Source organism: Gopherus evgoodei, chromosome 1, assembly GCF_007399415.2.
Source record: "Gopherus evgoodei ecotype Sinaloan lineage chromosome 1, rGopEvg1_v1.p, whole genome shotgun sequence".
NCBI classification, from domain to species: Eukaryota; Metazoa; Chordata; order Testudines; family Testudinidae; genus Gopherus; species Gopherus evgoodei.
The window spans coordinates 101,373,936-101,395,660 of NC_044322.1; the positions used below are offsets into that span (position 1 = coordinate 101,373,936).

General features: G+C 40.7%; 1 protein-coding gene across 1 annotated transcript in view; it reads left to right on the plus strand.

The window, feature by feature from the left end:
* Window positions 1–18,490, plus strand: part of LOC115642291 (DNA repair protein complementing XP-G cells-like) — an 88,783-nt gene extending 70,293 nt beyond the window's left edge. The window contains 5 exon segments of the mRNA XM_030545763.1: window positions 6,706–6,919; window positions 8,834–8,978; window positions 14,522–14,722; window positions 15,379–15,463; window positions 17,844–18,490. Coding sequence (XP_030401623.1) covers window positions 6,706–6,919; window positions 8,834–8,978; window positions 14,522–14,722; window positions 15,379–15,463; window positions 17,844–18,401 — 1,203 coding nt within the window. The 3' untranslated portion in view covers window positions 18,402–18,490.
* Window positions 18,491–21,725: the final 3,235 nt, after the last annotated feature.

Here is a 21,725-nt window from a genome sequence, read left to right on the forward strand (position 1 = left end):
GGGCTAATAGCCCCACTCTCTCGGCATGGCAAGCCACAGGGTCCGCGCTCCCGGGCCAGAGCACCGGGCAGAGCACAGCAAGCTGCCAGTCCCTCCCCCGCCTTCTCCCCTCCCCTGGAGCCCTGCCGCCACGTGCAGCGCTCTGGGGGTTGGGGCTGCGCGCTCCCGCAGGGCAGCGTTTGGCTCTGTGGGGAGGCAGATACGCTCCCCATTCAACCGGAGGGGCGGGGCTGCTTCCTCCCACAGAGCAGCGTATCTAGCTCTGTGTGGAGCCTCATGGTAAGGGGTCCAGGGCCGGGGGGGTTGGATATGGGGTGGGGGCAGTCAGGGAGCAGCGTGGGTTGGATGAGGGGGTGGCTAGGGGTGGGGGTTTCTGGAGGGGGCAGTTGGAGCAGAGGGGGTTGGATGGGGCATGGGAGTCCTGGGGTTTGTGAGGGGGCAGGGGATGGATAGGGGTCAGGGCAGTCAGGGGAACGGGAGCAATGATGGTCCTGGGGAGGGCAGTTAGGGTGGGGGGTCTCTGGAAGGGGTGGTCAGGGGACAAGGAGCTGGGAGGGTTGTATGAGTTCGGAGTCCTGTCAGGAGGCAGGAGTGTGGAGAGAGTTGGAGCAGGAAGGGAGGTGTGTGTGGGGGTGGGGTTGGATGGGTCAGGAATTCTGGGGGTCCTGTCAGGGGGCAGGGAGTGGTTGGATAGGCATGGGAGTCCTGGGGCCTTGCTGGGGATGGGGATGTGGATAAGGGTCGAAGCAATCAGGGCATAGGTAGGGGGTAGAGTCCAGTCTGGGGACAAGGAACAGGGAGGCTTAGGGGGTGGGGTCCTGGGGGGCAGTTGGGGGCAGGGGTCCCAGGAGGGGGTAGTCAGGGGACAAGGAGCAGTGGGGTTAGGAGTTCTTAGAGTGGCAGTCACCCAGCCCTTTCCTCTGATCCCTGACCCCTCCCACCACCATCACGCCCTCTGCCTTGAGCCCTGCACACCCCCCAGGCCCCTGCCTTGAGCCCTGTACCTCCCTCATACACGCCCAGCCCTCTGCTTGACTTGTTCATCTCCACCCACAACCTTAGCCCTGACTCTGGCACCCCCATCCATACCTAGCCCCCCCTCTGCCGTGACACCTACACCCCTCCACATACCCAGCCCTGACTCCAGCCTTCTGCCCTCAGCCCTCTTGTGTCCTGGCCACCGGCCCCGCACAGCCTGCTGCTGGTCTGAGGTTCTGGCTGACGGACCCTTGCCAGCCGGGGTCCCGGCTGCAGGCCTCGCTCAGCCCGCTGCCGGCCTAGGTGAACAGAACCCCAGACCAGCAGCGAGCTGAGCGGGCCGGCAGCGTAAGATCAACATTTTAATTTCATTTTAAATGAAGCTTCTTAAACATTTCAAATACCTTGTTTGTTTTACAATACAACACTAGTTTAGTTATGTAATATATAGACTTAGAGAGAGAGACTTTGTAAAAAACATTAAAATGTATTACCGGCATGTGAAACCTTAAATTAGAATGAATAAATGAAGACTTGGCACACCGCTTCTGAAAGGTTGCCACCTCTGGTTTATAATGTTTAATTCTGGGTCACTTTTCTCGCTTATGAGCTTGTTTTCTTTCCTCAGCCTACTTGAGAGAATATTAAAAGAACATGTCTCAGATTCAAAATGCCTGAAATATTATATGTTACATTGTACAGTTAAGGTTCATACTTCATGAATAAATAAGGGAAAATATCTTCCCTTTTTTTCAAGTATCAAGCTTATATTTTTTAGTGTGGGGCAAGAGAAGGGAGTAATAAGATTGAGTAGAAATTAAAAAGCCTTTATAAGGTGACATGCAGCAAATTGTACCTAATGTTTGAACTGAAACTTTTTAAAAACTACTGTTGAAATTTTTGAAAATATACAAATACACAAATGTTCACCTTGTTCACGGAAGGAAGGACAAGAAGTAATGGGCTTAGTCTGCAGCAAGGGAGATTTAAGTTAGATATTAGGAAAACCTTTCTAACTATAAGGGCTGTTAAGCTCTGGAACAGGCTTCCAAGGGAGGTTGTGGAATCTCCATTGTTGGAGGTTTTTAAGAACAGACCACATATCAAGGATGGTCAGCACAGGGGGCTGGACTTGATGACTTCTCCAGGTCCCTTCCAGACCTACATTTCTATAATTCTATGAAAACTAAAAAAATATTTTGGATTATGCTTGTGTGTGTCATATCCAGCTTTGTGTGTGTTCATTTTTCTGCATTTCTTACCAACTGAAGTCATGCTAGTAGCTGATGTTTTTGGAAGAGTAAGCGGATTCTGTATCAGACGCTGGTTACTGCACATATGCACAATAATATTTTTTTGAAACCTTACAGGATTTTCACTTTTGTGGGGCTTAGATTTTGTATTTACCATAGTTGAGTGAAAAATGTGCTTGAATGCTACCCCCGACTTTTTTTAACCTGTACCACACTGTATCATTTTGTATGGGAAGTCAGGAGGGAGCTTATCTCTCCCCTCCTCCCCCTAAATTTGATCTTTGGCTCTTGCTGTACGAGGCATGTAAACGATGCAAAATCCTTTGAGTATTAAACCCTCACAATACCATAGAATCACTCTAATTTTAATGCAGGTAAACTGTAGCCAGTTAAGGTTTCCTATAGATTGATAGATTATTAAGGTCCGAAGGGACCATTATGGTGATTATCTGACCTCCTGCATACCACTGGCCAAAGAGCCTCACCCAGTAATCTCTGCATAAAGCCCATAATTTTTGTTAGAGCTATAGCATATCTTTTAGATAGAGATCTATCTTGATTTTAAATACTTTATAGGTTTAAAGGTATCTGGTCTTGTTTAAAGACTATACTGACTTGACACCCGATGAAGTAACACACAGTGGTATCTAATATTTGTAAATGATGTTCCAAAATACTAGTTTGCAGGCTTTCTTTGGAGGACAAGAGAGAGAGTTCATATGGTATAAATTGTGTCCCAGTTTCAGGTTAAAAGGCTTCCTTGTACTTTCACCAGGATGTGATTTTTGTTTTTTTAACACCCTTTCCCCCCCCCCCCCCCCCCCATGCATTATACTTTGGTAAGAGCTTGAGATATTGCAAGCCACATGGTGGCAGACAAACTATTAATGCTGTAACTGATTCTAATTTAACAGTAAAAACTGTGCAAATTGTTTTGAAACAGACTTTAACAGGGCACAGAACACAGTTCAAGCAAGGGATCTCTGGAAAAAAATTAGGGCTGTCAACCAGTTAAAATTAATTGCACAATTAAAAACAATTAATAAACAATAATGAAATACCATTTATGTAAATATTTTTGGATGTTTTCTACATTTTAAAATATATTGATTTAAATTACAACATAGAATACAAAGTGTACATATTTATATTTGATTACAAGTATTTGCACATTAAAAAAACCCAAAAGAAATAGTATTTTTCAGTTCACCTAATAAAAGTACTTCCGTGCAATTTCTTTATAATGAAAGTTGAACTTACTTTTTGTACGTAATTCTACATTTGTAATTGCATTCAAAAATAAAACTGTTAAACTTTAGAGCCTGCAAGTCTACTCAGTCCTACTTCTTGTTCAGCCAAGCAGTCAGACAAACAAGTTTGTTTACATTTTGCAGGAAATAATGCTGCCTGCTTATTATTATTATTTTTTTTTATAAAAGCAAAATCACCTGGAAGTGAGAACAGATATTCTCGTGGCACTGTTGTAGCCAATGTTGCAAGATATTTACGTGCCAGATGCGCTAAAATTCATGTGTCACTTCATGCTTCATCTACCATTCCAGGGGACATGCATCCATGCTGATGATGGATTCTGCTCGATAACAGTCCAAAGCAGTGTGGACTGATGCATGCTCATTTTCATTATCTGAGTCAGATGCTACCAGCAGAAGGTTGATTTTCTTTTTTTGGTGGTTTGGGTTCTGTAATTTCTATATCGGCATGTTGCTCTTTTAAGACTTCTGAAAGCATGCGCCACACGAAGGCACTTCAGATTCTTAAACCATGGGCCGAGTGCTATGGCTATCTTTAGAAACCTCACATTGGTTCCTTCTTTGCGTTTTGTCAAATCTGCAGTGAAAGTCTTCTTAAAATGAAGAACATGTGCTGGGTTATCATCCGAGACTGCTGTAATATGAAGTATATAGCAGAGTGAGGATAAAACAGAGCAGGAGACATACAGTTCTCCCCCAAGGAGTTCAGTCACAAATTTAATTAACACATTATGTTTTGAACAAGTATCATCAGCTGGAAGCATTTTCCTCTGGAGTGGTGGCCAAAGCATGAAGGAGCAAATGAATGTTTACCATATCTGGCATGTAAATACCTTGCAATGCCGGCTACAAAAGTCCCATGCAAATGTCTGTTCTCACTTTCAGGTGACATTGTAAATAAGAAGAGGGCAGCATTATCTTTGTAAATGTAAACAAACTTGTTTGTCTGCAACTGACAGAAAAAGTAGGACTGAGTGGATTTGTAGGATCTGAAGTTTTACATTGTTTTGTTTCTGAGTGCAGTTATGTAACAAAAAAATCTACATTTGCAAGTTGCATTTTCACTACAATACTTGTATGAGGTGAATTGAATAAAACTCTCCATTTTTACAGTGCAAATATTTCTAATAAAAATAATATACACTTGTATTCTGTGTTGTAATTGAAATCAAATATATAAAAATGTAGAAAAACATCTGAAATATTTAATACATTTCAATTGATATTCTATTGTTTAACAGTGCAATTAACATTGATTAATTTTTTGAATGAATCGCTTGAGTTAACTGCAATTAATCGACAACCCTAAAAAAATGTAAACATTATAGCCTTTGGTAGCACTAGATAAAAACGAATAAGATCAGCCTGAAAATAATAAAAAATGATTCACTAACGCACATCCATGCTTTGCAGAATGGAGGAAGGAGAAGAAATGGGGAAAGAGTAGTTTCCATAGATTGGGATATGTATGCGCATAACTGGAGTTATGTCATATAACAGCACATTTAGCAGAGTCCAGTCTGAACTAGAAAGGTGTTCTGATAAACGAAAGATGATTTATCCGCACCATTGACACATGTAAATATACGATTCATTTGTATTATTATAAGAATTTTTAGAAAAAACAAAAAACTTCTAGGATGTTATTGCTGTCTTTCATGGTCAGAAATACGGCTATAAAATTTCTTGCTCACAACTGTTTGTCTTCCAGTTTTATGCTACATCATTTATAGAACTGGAGCACCCTTCGCGTTAAATCAATAGCAATAGTGAAGTCCAAAGTGGACTTCCTGGAATATGTAGATTGGGAACAGCAGAATTTAAAGTCGTGTCTGCTATCAGACGTGCTTGAGGACTTTTCAAGTCTTGTAATGCTTCACTTTTCCTAAAATTAATATTTACATGAGTAACATTGAAACAAATGAATTAAAGAGTTAAGGAGGTTGGGTGTTTTCCTCTAAGTTAGTGATCTACGTAGCCAGTTTTCAGTCATTTTGGAATTGAGAAGTACAGGGAGGAAAAATCAGAGAGAGCATTTAGCTTATCCAAGAAACAGTTAAGAGGTGACTTGATCATGGTCTATAATTACCAATATGGGGAGAAGATTTCTGGTGGCAGATGGGTGCTTAATCTAGCAGACAGTTATAACTAGATCCAGTGGCTTGAAGCTGAAAGTGGACAAATTCAGCGTAGAAATGAAGCACAAATTTTTAACAGTGAGGATAACTAAGCATTCGAACAACTTTAGAAAAGAATATGATGGATTCTTTGTCTCTTGAAGTCTATAAATCAAGACTAGATGTCTTTCTGAATGGTATTCTCTAATTCAACCAGAAGTTGGTTTATTGGAGAAGTTACTGTGGGAAATTAGATGGCATGTGTTTTGCAGGAGATAAGACTAGATGATCAGAGAAGACCTCAAAATCTATAAAAACTGATGTATTCTTTTGTCTCTGCACTGAGATACTCTGTTCCTATAGATATTCTTCTTTTTCATTTTAACCATTTTTAAAAAAAAGAGAGCCAGTGGACACATGATTTTGAAGTATAATACAATCCTGTTCCTGTACATATTTGTATTAAATACAGTTTGCCTAGCACCTTATATTCTTGAACTGTTTTCTTCCATCATAGCTCACATTGCGTAGTAATGCGTTTCCTCACAGAATAAGGTGTTACTTGCCATGTGTTAGGCTTGTGGAATTGGATCCAAAGAAAATATAGTTGACAAAATAACAACCTATCCAACTGGTGAAGGCCACCTTCTTCCTCATGAGGTCAGCATGGCATCTCAGTTGGAGAGCTGGGGATGTGGGGGGGTGGTGTCCCTGCCCCCATCTCCTCTCCAGTTCAGCTCATCCTGGTTACAGACTTTTGCCCCACAAACTACCATTCCAGGCCCCATCATGACATCCCAGGGCTACCTTCCTTAGAAAATAGAAAACTGATAGACTTGAATGGGTCAGAAACCAAAATCCTCAAACTCCAACGAAGTAAGGTGATCATGTAATGCTTGACTTTCCTGTCACAGATTGTATGAGTAAAATGAGTAGGATTCAGCCCCTTGACTTTGTGTAAATTGTTTAGGTTTTCTGTGAATGAGTAAACACTATCCAAATGTGAACCAAGCAAATTTTTGAGTCGAGCAGGTATGGTATTATGAGCTATCCTTTTTGATGACGTATTAACCCCATTTCCTGTAGGAGCTTCTCCGTCTGTTTGGTGTTCCTTACATTGAAGCACCTATGGAGGCAGAGGCTCAGTGTGCTGTCTTGGACCTTACTGATCAGACATCTGGGACGATCACTGACGATAGTGATATTTGGCTATTTGGAGCACGGCATGTTTATAAAAATTTCTTCAGTCAGGACAAGTATGTGGAATATTACCAATATGTGGATATTCAAAACCAGCTAGGTAAGGTGCAAGTGCTTGTATACGGGATATATTATTTGCTTGCTTTTGATGGGCAGTTTTGTTCTGTATCTTCTTAATACTGGAACTCATTCAGAATCATATATAACTATTGTGGTGGTGGGTTTTTTTGAAAGAGATCAAAGTCGCATCAGATACCATCCTTCTGTGTTGGTTTGTGCATTAAGTAATCTCTTTAAATTCACAGCCATTCATTGCACTGGGGCTAGGCTAATGACCTAATTATGAGAGTAGTAGTAGCTACCATGTATGAAATGCAAGTCTGTTTTCTGGTAAACATTCACATTTTTGTGTGAAGAAGAGAAAAGACCATGCATAGTTTTAGTCAGAGCAGATTTATATAGGCAGATTATACGCTTCTCTAAATAACTGTGTTATAAAGGGATCTAATGGATTAAATCATGTTGTAGAACAATTTTCAATTACTAATTAATCCATGGTAGTATTTTTGCTTCTTATTGCTGGTGCAAGGCCAAAGATCAAAAAAGTATACTGGTCTTAACAAAATTTTTAGCCATGGCACATAGTAAACTACTGAACTTTTTAAATTTCTGTGTCTGTCACCTAATTTATTAAGGGCAATTTCTGCCCATTCCAGCTCTTCCTCAGCATTTCTTAGGCAAAACTACCACAAAACTCCCAGTTCAGAGATTTGAAACAGTATTTTAATGGTTATTGGTTATTGATCATGCAAAACTTCTCAATGGTTTTACGTAATGAAAAAGTATTTGTTCTCCTGCTGTGGTTCGTTCTGCCAGCAAATTCTGAGACATCATTTTTGTCCAGTACTGTGCCTGATGTGATAAGCACTTCTTATTTCTATATGCAAGAGTAACTGCAGCAGTTCAAGAAGATAAGTGGAGAAAATATCAAAGTTGGGGTGTGAGTGTATAAAAGCGAGTCTCTTTTCTCTGATTACCTTATTTGTGCCTTTTGTGGCAGAGGTTGCAATTGCTTATGTGAAAAAAGTGTTATGAAATTATTTATGTTTTTAACTATCTGTGATACAGTAATATGTTTTGGGAAAAAATCAGTTTCACTTTGTCTGCCATCTTTCCTGTTCTTCCTTTCTTCTGCACATGGTTCCCTATGCCCAGTGGTCTTTCTCCCCTGCTGCCATGGACATATAAACATTCTGATTAGCTGCCTGATGGACCGTCCTAGCATGCACACTTCTCCCTTCTCCCTCTCCATTGAAGTAATTTCTGGAGTAAGTTAGTAGATCCAGTCTCTGAGGGGTGGTTCTGATTTTCTGTCATCTTGTAACACCACTGCCTAGTAGTGGCAGCTAGGTTGACTTCTCCTCTTCCTTTCCAGAGCCTGGAGGCCTGTAGATGCAACTTGAAGCAATGAACATCATCACCCTGTGTCCTGCCAACACAGTGTGATCAACCTCCAGCCAGGGAGCATAGACCACACAGTTTGAGAACCGCTGCTTTTAAGCTATTTGAATACTGTGATTCCAGACTTCAGGATGTTGTGTGCAGCATTGGTTCTGTCTCTGAATTCCTGATATCTAAGCCACTAAACTTAGGTCAGAATTGAAGATGGGGAGAGATGTAGGTGTGTGGGTGTTTTTTTTAAGATGCACTAATTTTTGGCCTTTAAGTTATTTTACAAGTCCCCAGGGTTCCAAACAGCATTTAATTTTGACTCTAAGGGGTCGTCAGATACAGTTCCTTAAAGCAATCACTAGGCCAGCAGTAATGTTTTGAGATTGGTCCAGCATGTAAAGCAAGCCCTGACCTTGAATCAGAGTAGCTTTGATCTCTGTTAATGCCTGTGCGTTTTCCTGTTACTGCTTTTTTATTTTCAGATAAGGTGCTATTGTTGTCTTTGGGCGAACAGAGTTTAAATTCATAGAGTAATGTCTGGTTTATGTTTTCTGTCTTACAGGATTAGACAGAAGCAAGTTCATTAATTTGGCCTATTTGCTTGGAAGTGACTACACTGAAGGAATACCATCTGTTGGCTGTGTAACAGCAATGGAGATTTTAAATGAATTCCCTGGCCCTGGAATGGAACCTCTCTTAAAATTCACGTATGATTTGTTTGATTTTTCTTTCCATAATACAGATGTTTTACATATTTTTCTATCACTTTACCGTGTAAAGAGAGATGTTACGAATATAGGTGAAGAGTACAGGTTACTATAGAAATCAACATAGCTATCATAGAATCATAGGCCTGGAAGGGATTTCAGAAAGTCACAAAGTCCAGTCCCCTCTGCTGAGTGAGGACCACGTAAACCTAGACCATCTCTGATAGGTGTTTCTCCAGTGTTTCCTTAAAATCTTCCAATGATGGGGATTCCAAAGCCTCTGTTTGATGTCTATTCCAGAGTTAGTTGCCCTCATAGATAGAAAGTTTTTCCTAATATTTAACCTACATCTCCCTTATGTAGTAATGGGCTTAATCTGCAGCATCCTACATTCAGTGAAAATGGAGAACAGTTGATCACAGGGCTCTTTTCATAGCAGCCCTTACCATATTTGAATACTGTTGTCAGATCCCCCCTCAGTCTTCTTTTCTCAAGACTAAATATGCCCAGTATTTTTAACATTTCCTTATAAGTCAGGTTTTATCACTTATATATATATTTTTGCTCTCCTCTAGACTCTCTCCAGTTTATCTACATTTTTCCTAAAATGTGGCACCCTGAACTGGACACAGGACTCCCAGCTGAGGCCTCGTCTCGCTTTACTCGGCATTGATAATTATCTCCTGTGTCTTACATACAACCCAATTGTTAATACACTCCAAAATATTAGGCTTTTTCACAACAGCATCATGTTGTTGGCTTGTATTCCATTTGTGATCTACTGTATCTAAGTTTTCTCTCTAAGCCATGCAGCAGCCTATTAAGTGCCGTGCAGGCGCTCAGGGCTGTGGCGTGGAGAGGCGCTTTAAGTGTAGTACTTTGCACTTGTCTTAATTGAATTTAATCTTGATTTCAGACCCGTTCTCCAATTTGTCAAGGTCATTTTAAATTCTAATCCTGTCCTCTAAAGTGCTGTCAGCCTCTCGCAGGTGGTATCTACAAATTTTCTAAACATGCTTTCCACTTCATTAGCTAAGTCAGTGAGTCTCAGCCAGGGGTATGCAGAGGTCTTTGAGGGAGTGCGTCAACTTATCCAGATATTTGCCTAGTTTTACAACAGGCTACATGAAAAGCACTAGCAAAATCAGTACAAACTAAAATTTCATACAGAGAATGACTTGTTTATGCTACTCTGTATACCAGTGTTTCTCAAACTAGGTTCGCCGCTTGTGTAGGGAAAGCCCCTGGCAGGTCGGGCTGGTTTGTTTACCTGCCCCATCCGCAGGTCCGGCTGATCGTGGCTCCCACTGGCCACGGTTCACTGTTCCAGGCCAATGGCAGCTGTTGGAAGCGGCGCAGACTGAGGGACTTACTGGCTGCCACTTCCAGCAGCCCCCATTGGCCTGCAGTGGCAAACCGCAGCCAATGGGAGCCGCAGTTGGCCGGACCTGTGGACGGGGCAGGTAAACAAACTGGCTCAACCTGCCAGGGGCTTTCTCTACACAAGCGGTGACCCTAGTTTGAGAAACACTGCTGTATACTATGAGTGTTTCCCAACCTGGGGGTTGTGATTTATTTTATAATATATGGTAAAAATGAGAAAGTAAGAAAGTTTTCAGTAATAGTGTGGCTGTGACCCTTTTTGTATTTTTGTCTGATTTTGTAAGCCAGTAATTTTTAAGTGAGGTGAAACTTGAGGTACACAAGACAAATCAACCTCCTGAAAGGGATGCAGTAGTCTGGAAAGATTGAGAACCTCTTCTTATTGCCTTTTATGTCCTTTGCTAGGTGTAACTCATTTTGTTCCTTAATCTTTCTGATTTTGTCCCTACATGCTTGTGCTATTCTTTTGTACTTCTCCTTAGCTATTTGGAAAAGTTTCCATTTTTTGTAGAATTCCTTTTTTATTTTCAGGTCATCAGAGAGCTCCTGATGGAGTCATATTGGCTTCTTACTATCCTTCCTATGTTTCCTTTGCACTGAAATAGTTTGCAGTTGTGCCTTTCATATTGTGCCCATTAGAAACTGCTATGGGACCTTACCTACCAGTTCTCTGAATTTGGTAAAGTCTGCCTTTTTGAAGACCATTGTCCTTATTCTGCTGCTCTTACTCCTTCCTTTCCTTAGAATCATGAAGTCTATTTCATGATTACTTTCACTCAAACAGTCTTCCAGCTTCAGATTAGCAACCAATTCGTTTCCGTTGGTCAAAATTAAGTCCAAAATGGCTACCCCCTGGCTACTTTCTGATAGAAGAACTTGTCCCCCAATGGATTCTAAGACTTTAACTACCCAGACATGTGTTTCCCATCTTATTTTTCAACAGAAAATATCCTCTAAAGACCCCCATTACTTACCAGGTTTTGTGTTTTAGATATTTGTTTTTCGAAAAATGCTTCATCCATCTCCTCTTCATGATTTGGTGGTCTATAGTAGATTCCTGCCATGATGTTACCCCTATTTTTTCCCCCTTTTATCTTAATGCAGAGACTTACAACTGGTCTGCCTGTCACCCCCTTCTGGGGGAAGTTAGGTTATTATTAGCTGGAGTGGCAAGGAAACAGTGGGATGTTCTGATGTAGCTAATAGAATAAAACTGGAGAGTTGGGGTTTTTTAGAACTGTGCAACTGCTTCAGAGTTCATTTCAGAGTTGGACTCCTAGTGAGACAGATATGGAACCCCCGAGTTTGGGAGAAGGCTTGTTCTATATTTTTTGCTAGAAGGAGGAGAATGAAGAGTGGGAAGTAGACCGCCTGAAAAGAGACATACAAAGGTTAGGGTAGGGAGGGGCAGAGGCTGTGGGTTACGTGCAAGAAACAGAAGGGGCAGGAGGGCATGTAAAGAAGGGTCAATAACCACTAAGGGTACGTCTACACTACAGGATAAATTCGAATTAGCTTAAACCGATTTTATAAAACAGATATTATAAAGTCGATTGTGCGCGTCCACACTAGGCACATTAATTTGGTGGTGTGCGTCCGTGGTCCGAGGCTAGCATCGATTTCTGGAGCGGTACACTGTGGGTAGCTACTATAAAAGAATGAGGCCAATAACGTCGATTTGCGTCCACACTAACCCTAAATCGATATAGTAATATCGATTTTAGCGTTACTCCTCTCGTTTTGTAGGAGTACAGAAATCAATTTAAAGAGCCCTTTAAATCGATATAAAGAGCAGTGTAGTGTGGACGGGTGCAGCGTTAAATCGATTTAACGCTGTTAAAATCGGTTTAACAGCGTAGTGTGGACCAGGCCTAAGACACATTCCCTTCCAGAAACTGAAATAGAACCCAGGATTCCTGAGTTTCTACATTGTTTTGCTACCTACCAGGTATCCCCTTCTAGTAGCTGGGCTGTATAAAAGATAACAGCCTGATACTCCTATCAGTTAGGTGGAATAGTACAGATCTGTGCTGTGGACCCAAAGGCGGTCCTGATGATGACCCAAATGGGAGGCCATTATGGTTTCACATGATAGAATTTCTGTATTTTCATTTTGCTTTTCTTAAAATCTAGGAAATATTATTTCCCCTCCCCACCCTCCAAAAAAATTATATGAATGTTAACATTGCAAAGTCATGCATTTAAAAGTTAAGAAATGCTGGAATTAAGTTTGTCCCATGCAACCTTTAATTCAGCCCCCTTGTACCTATGCTTTATGATACAGTCTTTAATTACATGGTTTGAGCATTGGCCTGCTAAACCCAGGGTTGTGAGTTCAATCCTTGAGGGGGCCATTTAGGGAACTGGGTTAAAAATCTGGGGATTGGTCCTGCTTGGAGCAGGGGTTTGGACTCGATGACCTCCTGAGGTCCTTTCCAACCCCAATAGTGTATGATTCCCTAGGCTACATGATCATTGACACTTTTTTTTTCCCCCACGTAACTCCTGTCTCACTCAAGGGACAGTGTGGTGTTCTAGGAATGAATCAGGGTTATGTACTGAATGTGTGTTGTCTGTAGTACCCCAAGCTCATTTGTTGCAGATATTGGAAAGTATATAGCTAATGAGGCCTAGAATCACAGGAAGGGAAAAGACTATTCTATTTTTTAGGAAACTAAATCCTGCCCTGAAAATTTGGGTTCTGTCTTTGTCTCTTTCAGAGTTCGCACATGTGATGCTGGGCAAGTCATTGAAACCAAAACTTTCCAAGGTGTCTACTAACTATCTGCTCTTTATTATTTTGGGTACTCAGCTTTAGATAACTGTGGTCAGACTTGTAGAAGTGCTGAGCACACACAACTGAAGTCATAGGACACTATGCAATGAACATATTAAGTGTTTAAAAAGGCAGAGTACGCTGGAAAATCAAGTCCTAGGTGTGTTGAGTTAGGCACCCAAACTCAGTGGACACTTCTGACCATTTTGAATGAAACCTCTGTGACTCAGTTCTCCAGTTGTAAAATGGGCAGGATAATACTTCCCTAGCTCACAGGGTGTTTGTAAAGATAAGCTCATTAATGTTTGTGAAGTACTTGAATATTATGGTAATGAGTGCTGTAGAAAAGCCCATGAAGAAATTAGTTCTGTGTTCACTGCAGAGTTTGGATGGTTGTGCAGCCAGTTTGGCATGGGGCCACATGGAAAGTGCATTGTTAGCTATTCAGTATTTCTTAGCAGCATCTCTCCTTGTGCACTGAATGAATCTGGGGTCCAGTTTAAACAGTATGTAATCAAGACTATTATGCTTATGAGCAAGGCTGGGGTGGGCATGGAGGGGGGTTGGAATTAAGGCTGCATGAGCGACCCTAATTCAGTAAATATCTCTGTGTGGCTGGATTGTATTTTCAACTGTTACTATTTGTAAGTAATATTTCCTCGTCTTTAGAAGTCTTCTGGCAAGGGGGCAAGTGCTTTGAAAGGAACAGTGGGCCTTGAGCTGAAGGGTGCATGTGATCCTGTTAGTAAGGCTTCCCTGTTTTCCAATAAAAATGGTTTTAAACCACTTATAAATCCATAGCACAGTTCACTGGAGCCAAATTTTTAAAATTTCATGGAGCAGTTTCTCTTGGAAGTGGGCTTACCTGGGGCTATGACTTTTTATTTAAAAATATATATATATATATATCGATATATCTATATAGATATAGATATAAAAAAGTCATTTTTTGTTACAAAAGTCGTCCAAGAATCATCCCTATGCGTGGAACACTTTTTCCTCAGCTCATTAGTAAGGCCATCGCCCTCTTTGTGCTTACGTACCTCTTGAAGACCCACTTCTGTTGTGCTGCCTTTGATGAATCTAGTTGACTTCTACTGTCCAGACCAAGATGTGGCCAAAGATCACCTTGATCACTGGTACTTTACAGGTTGTGTATCTTCTCCATAAAGTGTCTGTGTGCCTTTTGATTGTATGCTTCTTGGGGGCAGAGATTGTGCCAGCTTGTTGTTTGGAAATTGCCTATCATGTCATGGCACTACTGGAAACAAATAAGAAATAATAATAATAATAAAGACTGTTTAAGTTCGCTTGTTAGCCCTTAATAGTCTAAAATGTATTTTACTGAAACAACTGAATGCCTTTCTCCTCCTATACTCTTCAGTGAATGGTGGACTGAGGCTCAGAAGAATAAGAAAATAAGATCCAATCCACATGATACCAAAGTAAAGAAAAAACTGCAGCAACTGCAGCTGAGTCCTGGCTTCCCAAATCCAGCAGTAGTAAAAGCTTACCTGAAACCTGTGGTGGATGAGTCAAAGGGGTCATTCATCTGGGGAAGGCCTGACGTAGAACAGATCAGAGAATATCTTTTTACAATTATATCTGGTTGGAGTTGTGAACCAAAGTTGTTTGATAGAAAAGAATGCGTGAATCTATTAGCAAGTTCAATACCAGAGAACCAAATTCTGCCTGTCTCACTTGCATGAGGAGTGATATTGTAATCTCACTCACTTCAAGCAAAGGTAAGGTGAGGAGGATTTCACTTTAAACATAAACACAATAAGTGATTCCATCCTCACTTTATTTAGCATCCTTTGCCGCACTCCATGTATTTCTTGCACTGATTGCAATTTGAGATACAGCACTGTGTCTAAAAATGGATGGTCCATAGTTAGGTAACTAAATGAAGCTTCTGGTATATATACAAACATTGCGGGTTTTTTCTTTTCTTCAGGTTAACATATTTTTACAACAATATTGGATGTAGCCAGAGGGATCTTTTTGTTTGAAACACAGTTAATGGATAATAGAAAAGAATAAGCTTTTCTGGAGACATTTGCGATAATACTGGCAATAGTTACTAGACCTCAAAATTTCCTTTGTTCTTACAGTACAAAAACTTTTAGGTACAGTATCTTTTAGAGATGCTTGGTTAGGTATGGAACTTCCGTTTTTCACATTCATACTTTGGTAGTAAGAAGTGTTTTTTAATTTTTGATGAACCTTAACTGCCTACACATTCTGTCAGAGTTGCTTTGGCTGGACTAGAACAAAGACAGATGAAGTCCTTTTGCCTGTACTTAAACAGCTGAACTCACAACAGGTAATCGTGTTATTGGAGGATTTTATGTAGTTTAAAGCTGACTTGAAAATTTAAAAACTAGTATTTTTAAAATAACCAACAAAGCTTCAACCAAAAGAATATTATAAACCCAAATCATTTAACATACTCTTGATCATATTCTGTGCTGAACTGCAACCCCTGCAATTCCATTGAATTTTGGGCTGTCACAAGTTGTAAGTCAGCATGGAATTAGGCCTTGTGTATGTAGATATTAAAATTGTAAGTACATATATTTTTAAAATGACATCACATTAGATTTTAAGTTCTTTTAGGCTTAAATATTGTACAGTTTGTGTGCTGTGAAGCTGTCATGGTATAATCCCCACTCTGAACCTTAGCATCCAAAAGATGGGGTACCAGCATGAATTCCTCTAAGCTCAATTACCAGCTTAGTACTTGTAGCGCTGCCACCAACCAGGAATTCCAGTGCCTGGTACACTCTGGTCCCCCCCAAAACCTTGCCCGGGGACCCCCAAGACCCAGACCCTCTGGATCTTAACACAAGGAAAGTAAACCATTTCCCTCATCGTTGCCTCTCTCAGGCTTCCCCTCCCTGGGTTACCCTGGAAGATCACTATGATTCAAACTCCTTGAATCTTAAAACAGAGAGGAAAATTCACCTTCCCCCCTCCTTCTCTCTCCCCCTCCCAGACTCTCCCTGAGAGAGAGAGTAATCCTAACACAGAGAAAATTAACCTCTCTCTCCCTTCCCTCCTTTCTCCCCACCAATTCCCTGGTGGATCCAGACCCAGTCCCCTGAGGTCTCACCGGGATTAAAAAAAGTCAGGTTCTTAAACAAGAAAAGCTTTTAATTAAAGAAAGAAAAAAACAGTACAAATTATCTTTGTAAATTTAGATGGAATATGTTACAGGGTCTTTCAGCTATAGACACTGGGAATACCCTCCCAGCCTAAGTATACAAGTACAAATTAAAACCCTTTCAGCAAAATACGAATTTGAACTCCTTCCAGCCAAGTACACATTTGAACTCTTCCCAGCCAAATACACATTTGCAAATAAAGAAACAAACATAAGCCTAACTCGCCTTATCACCTAGTACTTACTATTTTAAATCTATAAGAACCTGTATCAGGGAGATTGGAGAGAAACCTGGTTGCACGTCTGGTCACTCTCAGAACCCAGAGAGAACAACAACCAAATTCTAACAACACACACACAAACTTCCCTCCCTCAAGATTTGAAAGTATCCTGTCCCTTGATTGGTCCTCTGGTCGGGTGACAGCCAGGCTCACTGATCTTGTTAACCCTTTACAGGCAAAGGAGATATGAAGTACTTCTGTTCTATTAACTCTTACTTATCTGTTTGACAGAAGCACTTAGATTTTACTAAATTACAGCATGTAAAATTATACTAATAGTTCTGCTGTCTGTCAACTCCTGAGTTCAGGGTTCTGTTCTGCAGTAGCTGATATTACAGATTCCTAAAGCACCATAGGTAAACCCCATTTAATCCCTACTTCTGATGCATTGAAGCTTGGCTCCTGTAAAATCTTCAAAGCAGGCTTGCCAGTCTTCCATTCATGTAAAGCTTTCTCTGTCTGAAGATTTTTAAATGTTCTCTCAAATAGTTTGGCTAAATGAGGTTGTACTGTATTTCCTATAAAGCTTTATATGTTAGTAATAGCATCAGCTCTTGCAGAGAGATGCAGATCCCTGAATATAGAAGTAGGCAGATAAATGGAGGAATTGCTTTTAAAATACTTCGTTTTATAACATAAATATATTGATAACTTTTAAATCTGCACACACACTGTTAACAATGTGGAATCTTAAGTGACTCTTTCAAAAAGGTTGCAGTTAAGACTTAAAATGTTGCAGTAAGCATTCAATTCATTTGATCAATGAGTAACATTTTATTTCACTGGTTTGTGCAAATGAAAAGCATAGTTGTCGGGTTTATTGAGTAAAGCAATCATTTTATTGTTAATAGCTTTGCATTTGAGAATATGCTAATAAGTATGTGTGTGTGCAGGTCTAGGAGACTCCATTTTTGCTGTAGTTGCAAATAACACATGTTAGAAGCATGAACACAGTATTTGTAAAACGTGAAGGGAATTGTGCTTCCTTAGCCATTAATTTGTTTCTTTAAACAGGGCTGTAGTGTTTCTTGCTCTAAGGAAGCTTTTAAAACTTAATGAATAATTATATTATTGTATAATTACTATCTCTTCTAGTAAGTCATCTTGTACTCTGTATATACTTTTGATTCATATTTCATTTATTTGAGCAGTCTTTGTTCTACACCAATTTAGACTGTTGCATAATCTATTTTATTTATAGAATGCCTATCACCGTGGTATCTAAAATTCACCTTTTTAATTGTTGTGTATTCTTGTAGACTCAACTTCGAATTGATTCATTCTTCAGACTAGCACAACATGAAAAGCAAGCCATTAAGAGCCAGAGACTTCGAAGAGCTGTAACTTGTATGCGGAGGAAAGAAAAAGAAGCAGCAGCTGATGAGGCTATTGCTGTTGTAGAAAGAGAATTCAAACACGGTGAGAAAACTAAAGGAAAAATAGCTGTCCAAGACACAACAGATCGAGCTACTGCAGCACAAAGCCAAAGGGTAAAAAGGAAAAAACATTCAAAGTCCGAAGAGGAGAGTTTCCATGGAGGCGGTTTCATTGGTGAGTTGCAGCTGTCAGAAGCATCCAGTGGGTCTTCAGGGGAGGATTCTGAAAGCAAAGTTTTAAGTAAGAGCAAAAGAGGAAAAACTGTCAAGGAATCAGCAATTCAGAAAATCACAGCGAGACAGGAGGAAGACATGAATAGTAGCTCAAGTGGTGAGGATGAAGATGAAGAAAGCACAGTCATGGTGACTGCCCGATCTGTGTTTGAGGGCAAAAAAGGGAAATCATGGAATAAGAGAGGAAGAAAAAAGAAAAAGTGCTAACTGTGGGTTTTTTGTGTTTTATGATCAAGTCTTGATTTGTACTCTAAGGAATTCTATGGTAGAAAAGAATAAATGTAAATTATCCCTTGTTTTTCTGTGTTTATTGCATTGACATTGTGACTAAACTTTAAATAAGAAGAAGTTTTTTCAGGACAATTATTCAGAAGATCCAGTGTTGGTCTTTTTATTCAGTGAAAGTTTCCATTTAAACAAATACTTTTTCCGGAGTTATTTTATAAAATTGGGCCTGACGATGATTTGTCAGTGTTATTTCCTAATAACTGAAGTGAGGTAGTTGTATTATGTCACCATCTATCAACTTCACAATTCAGTGAAGTTTGAGAAGTGATGTACAGAATTTCTGAGTACGGGGAGAAAGAAAATCTGCTCAGTTTTGGTTCTCTTATCCTCTTCGGTCTGCCTGTCTTCAAAAGTTTAATGTTCCAAGTCTGTTTACTGCATCTTTCATGGTGCAAAAAACCTTATAGAATGCTGTGGTAATGGAAGAGGGAAATGGCAGCACTGTGAGAATTTACATAATCCAAAGAGGAATAATCTCTTGTAGTATTAATCTTAAATTATACTTTCTGCCTTCAGATGTGCGTTAGAGGAAGAGGGTCTGAAACATAAGTGTTTCTATCAGAGGCCTGGCCTGAGGCCTGGACTAAAGTAGAAGTCAAAAATGTGCTGATATAAAGCAAAATCACGCTGTGAGCTAGAGGCAAGCCCAGCTCACAGAATCTGACAAAAGCACTGATATTGCAAAACACACATTTTGCAATAGGCACAGAGCACTCACACAAACACATTCCAGAAGGGTGGTACCAGAACACCTCGAAACAAGCACATTCTCTAAAGATAAGAACACACTGACCCATCCCGAAGATAAGATCAGGATGATTGGTTGATGGATAGAGATGTACAAGGTGATGGGTGGTAATCGGCTGCGTCAGAGGATGTCAATTAACTACACCAGAGGGACAGTACATAACTTGCTTGTATTGATGTATAAAATGGAGCCTCAAAGGGAGTGTCTCTGACTATTCACTGAGCTGTGTCCATTGTCACAGGCATAGATGTGCTCGTGTAACTGTAGACATTGATCCGGGGAGCTAGGACTGGGCTTCGTCGACAATAAACCTGGCCAGGTGCCTTTGTATCTTAACAGATCTTGTGGTCATTGGGCGGTCTGCTGTGCCACTTATTTTCGCAAAGCTGGGATGGCGCACACAACACATGCAGCCGAAAATCTAATGACAATGTGTATGGCTCCCATTTGAAGTCATCGGAGTCATCTGAGCATGTCCAAGAGCAAAAATTGTCCAAATTCAGAGGTGATGTGAAACTTGGACATTAGACTTTGCATAAGACTAGTGACTAGATGAAACACTGGCAGTGATGCAGCAGTGATTTGATAACACACCGTTGATGTTTCAGGGTGCCTGCCAGCTTCAGTCCTGGCAGGCTCCCTGATTTAGTACAGTGAGCCTCTCAGACCCCCTAGACAGAGTTCTAGGGGCTGGCAGGTTTCCCACACTGAGGTAGCAGCCTTACAAGTCCCTGTTTGAGCCAGGACAGCTCTGTGGTCAAAAGGCTACTGGCCTCCAGAGATTAGCTGGAGCCTTCAACTGGGACTTCCAAAGCTGGCAGACTCCCTGCCAATTTGTAGCTAATTGAAATTGAATGATATTTCTCTGTTTCATGACTGTTCAGTGACTAGACAAGAATGCCAATTTCATGTTTTGTTTCAGGAGAAACATATCCCAACTAGATGCAAACAAAAATCCCTAAATTTTGGCCAACTCTGAATAAGACCCACTTAATTTACCACAATGTAAGAGTATCTATATTGAGGTAACCGTCTTTTTTTTTTTTCTGCCTGACTTTCCTCTGTTATACTGCTTGCCAGAGTTCTGAATGTAAACTTCAGTTCGATTTAATGTTTTCATGCAGCTGAAAAAGGCCTTAGTTTTAACTTTTCATCATTTGGAAGTCCACGCGCATACAGTGAATTGTGTGGAACTTTATTTATCTACCTCCCAAGGATGAAAGGCTGGAGTGACTTTGATAGGATTTGACCTTGTGGTTCCAGGGAGGCTAGGATTTCATGTAGGAGTCTTGTAGCAGTAAGCCATTCCCATCTAGGTAGTACCTTTCTGTTGAAAGTGAGGACTTCTGATACCCCAAGCATATATCCACAGGTATGGATTCAGATGAAAGAGGTGGTTGCAGATCTTTCTCTAGTACAGAGCTTCTCAACCTGTGATCCACTGACCACCAGTGGTCCACGAGCTCCATTCAGGTGGTCTGCGGATAGTTCCCACTAAGGTGCATGCCTGGGCGGCCGCACAAGAAAGAATGAAGTGCCACTCGCCTAATTAGTGGAGGTGCATAGGCGTGGCTCCACTAATTAGGTGCCTGGACCCTGGAGAAGATGCACATGTAAGGTGAGGTAGTGGCCTTGGGAGAAATAGTAGGTGGGAGGGGGAAGTTGGGTGAGAATAGGGGTGATGGGAATTTGGGATGTGAAGGGCTGCGGCGGCCAGAGAAAGATGTGACTTTTCCCAGCTCCAGGGATGTGGCTGTTGGGGAGAGATGGCCCTCCTTCCTAGCCTCAGATCTGTGGCTGCTGTGGCAGAGAAGAGTCCCCCCTTTTCCCAGCCCCAGTTTGGGGCCTGCTGCAATTGGGGAGAGAGGGCACGTCCATCTCATTAGAAAGGTAAGACTACTGCTATTAAAATATGAGTTATGTGCTTTTATTTGTAGGGAAAAAGCATTGTTTTTTATATAGCGTTTTTATCCAAAGCACTTTGCAGTAGTTAGCTAACGGTACAAACAACATTTGGAAAGAGCATTAAGTGCTCTGCCGAGACCCTCAGCAATTTTCAAGTAGTCCGCAAAAAAAAAAAAAAGTTTGAGAACCACTGTTTTAGTGGTCAGCTTACTTCACATTTGAGATTAAATGGGTTGTGTTTGACAGTGGCTCCCAAATATAAAATGTGCTCTCCAGTATTTACTGTTGCTGAATATGGTAGAATCCTGCTGTTCTTCATTTAAGTTCTAATGAGATTACATTTTATGATTATTTTTTAATAGTAGCACCTATAGGCAAATGAGGTTGTGGCTCCGTTGTGGCTAATGGAGAGTAAGTATACAAAGGCAGAGTAAGAGACTCTTTGCCCTGAGAAGTTTACAATCTAAATAAGATAATTTTCAGAGACATGCATATGTGGCTCCACTGATATAATTGTGCCTTTTAGAAGAGGTTGGAGAGGAAGATGATGATGGAAAAGATTCTGATACGTGGAATCTTATAAGTGCACT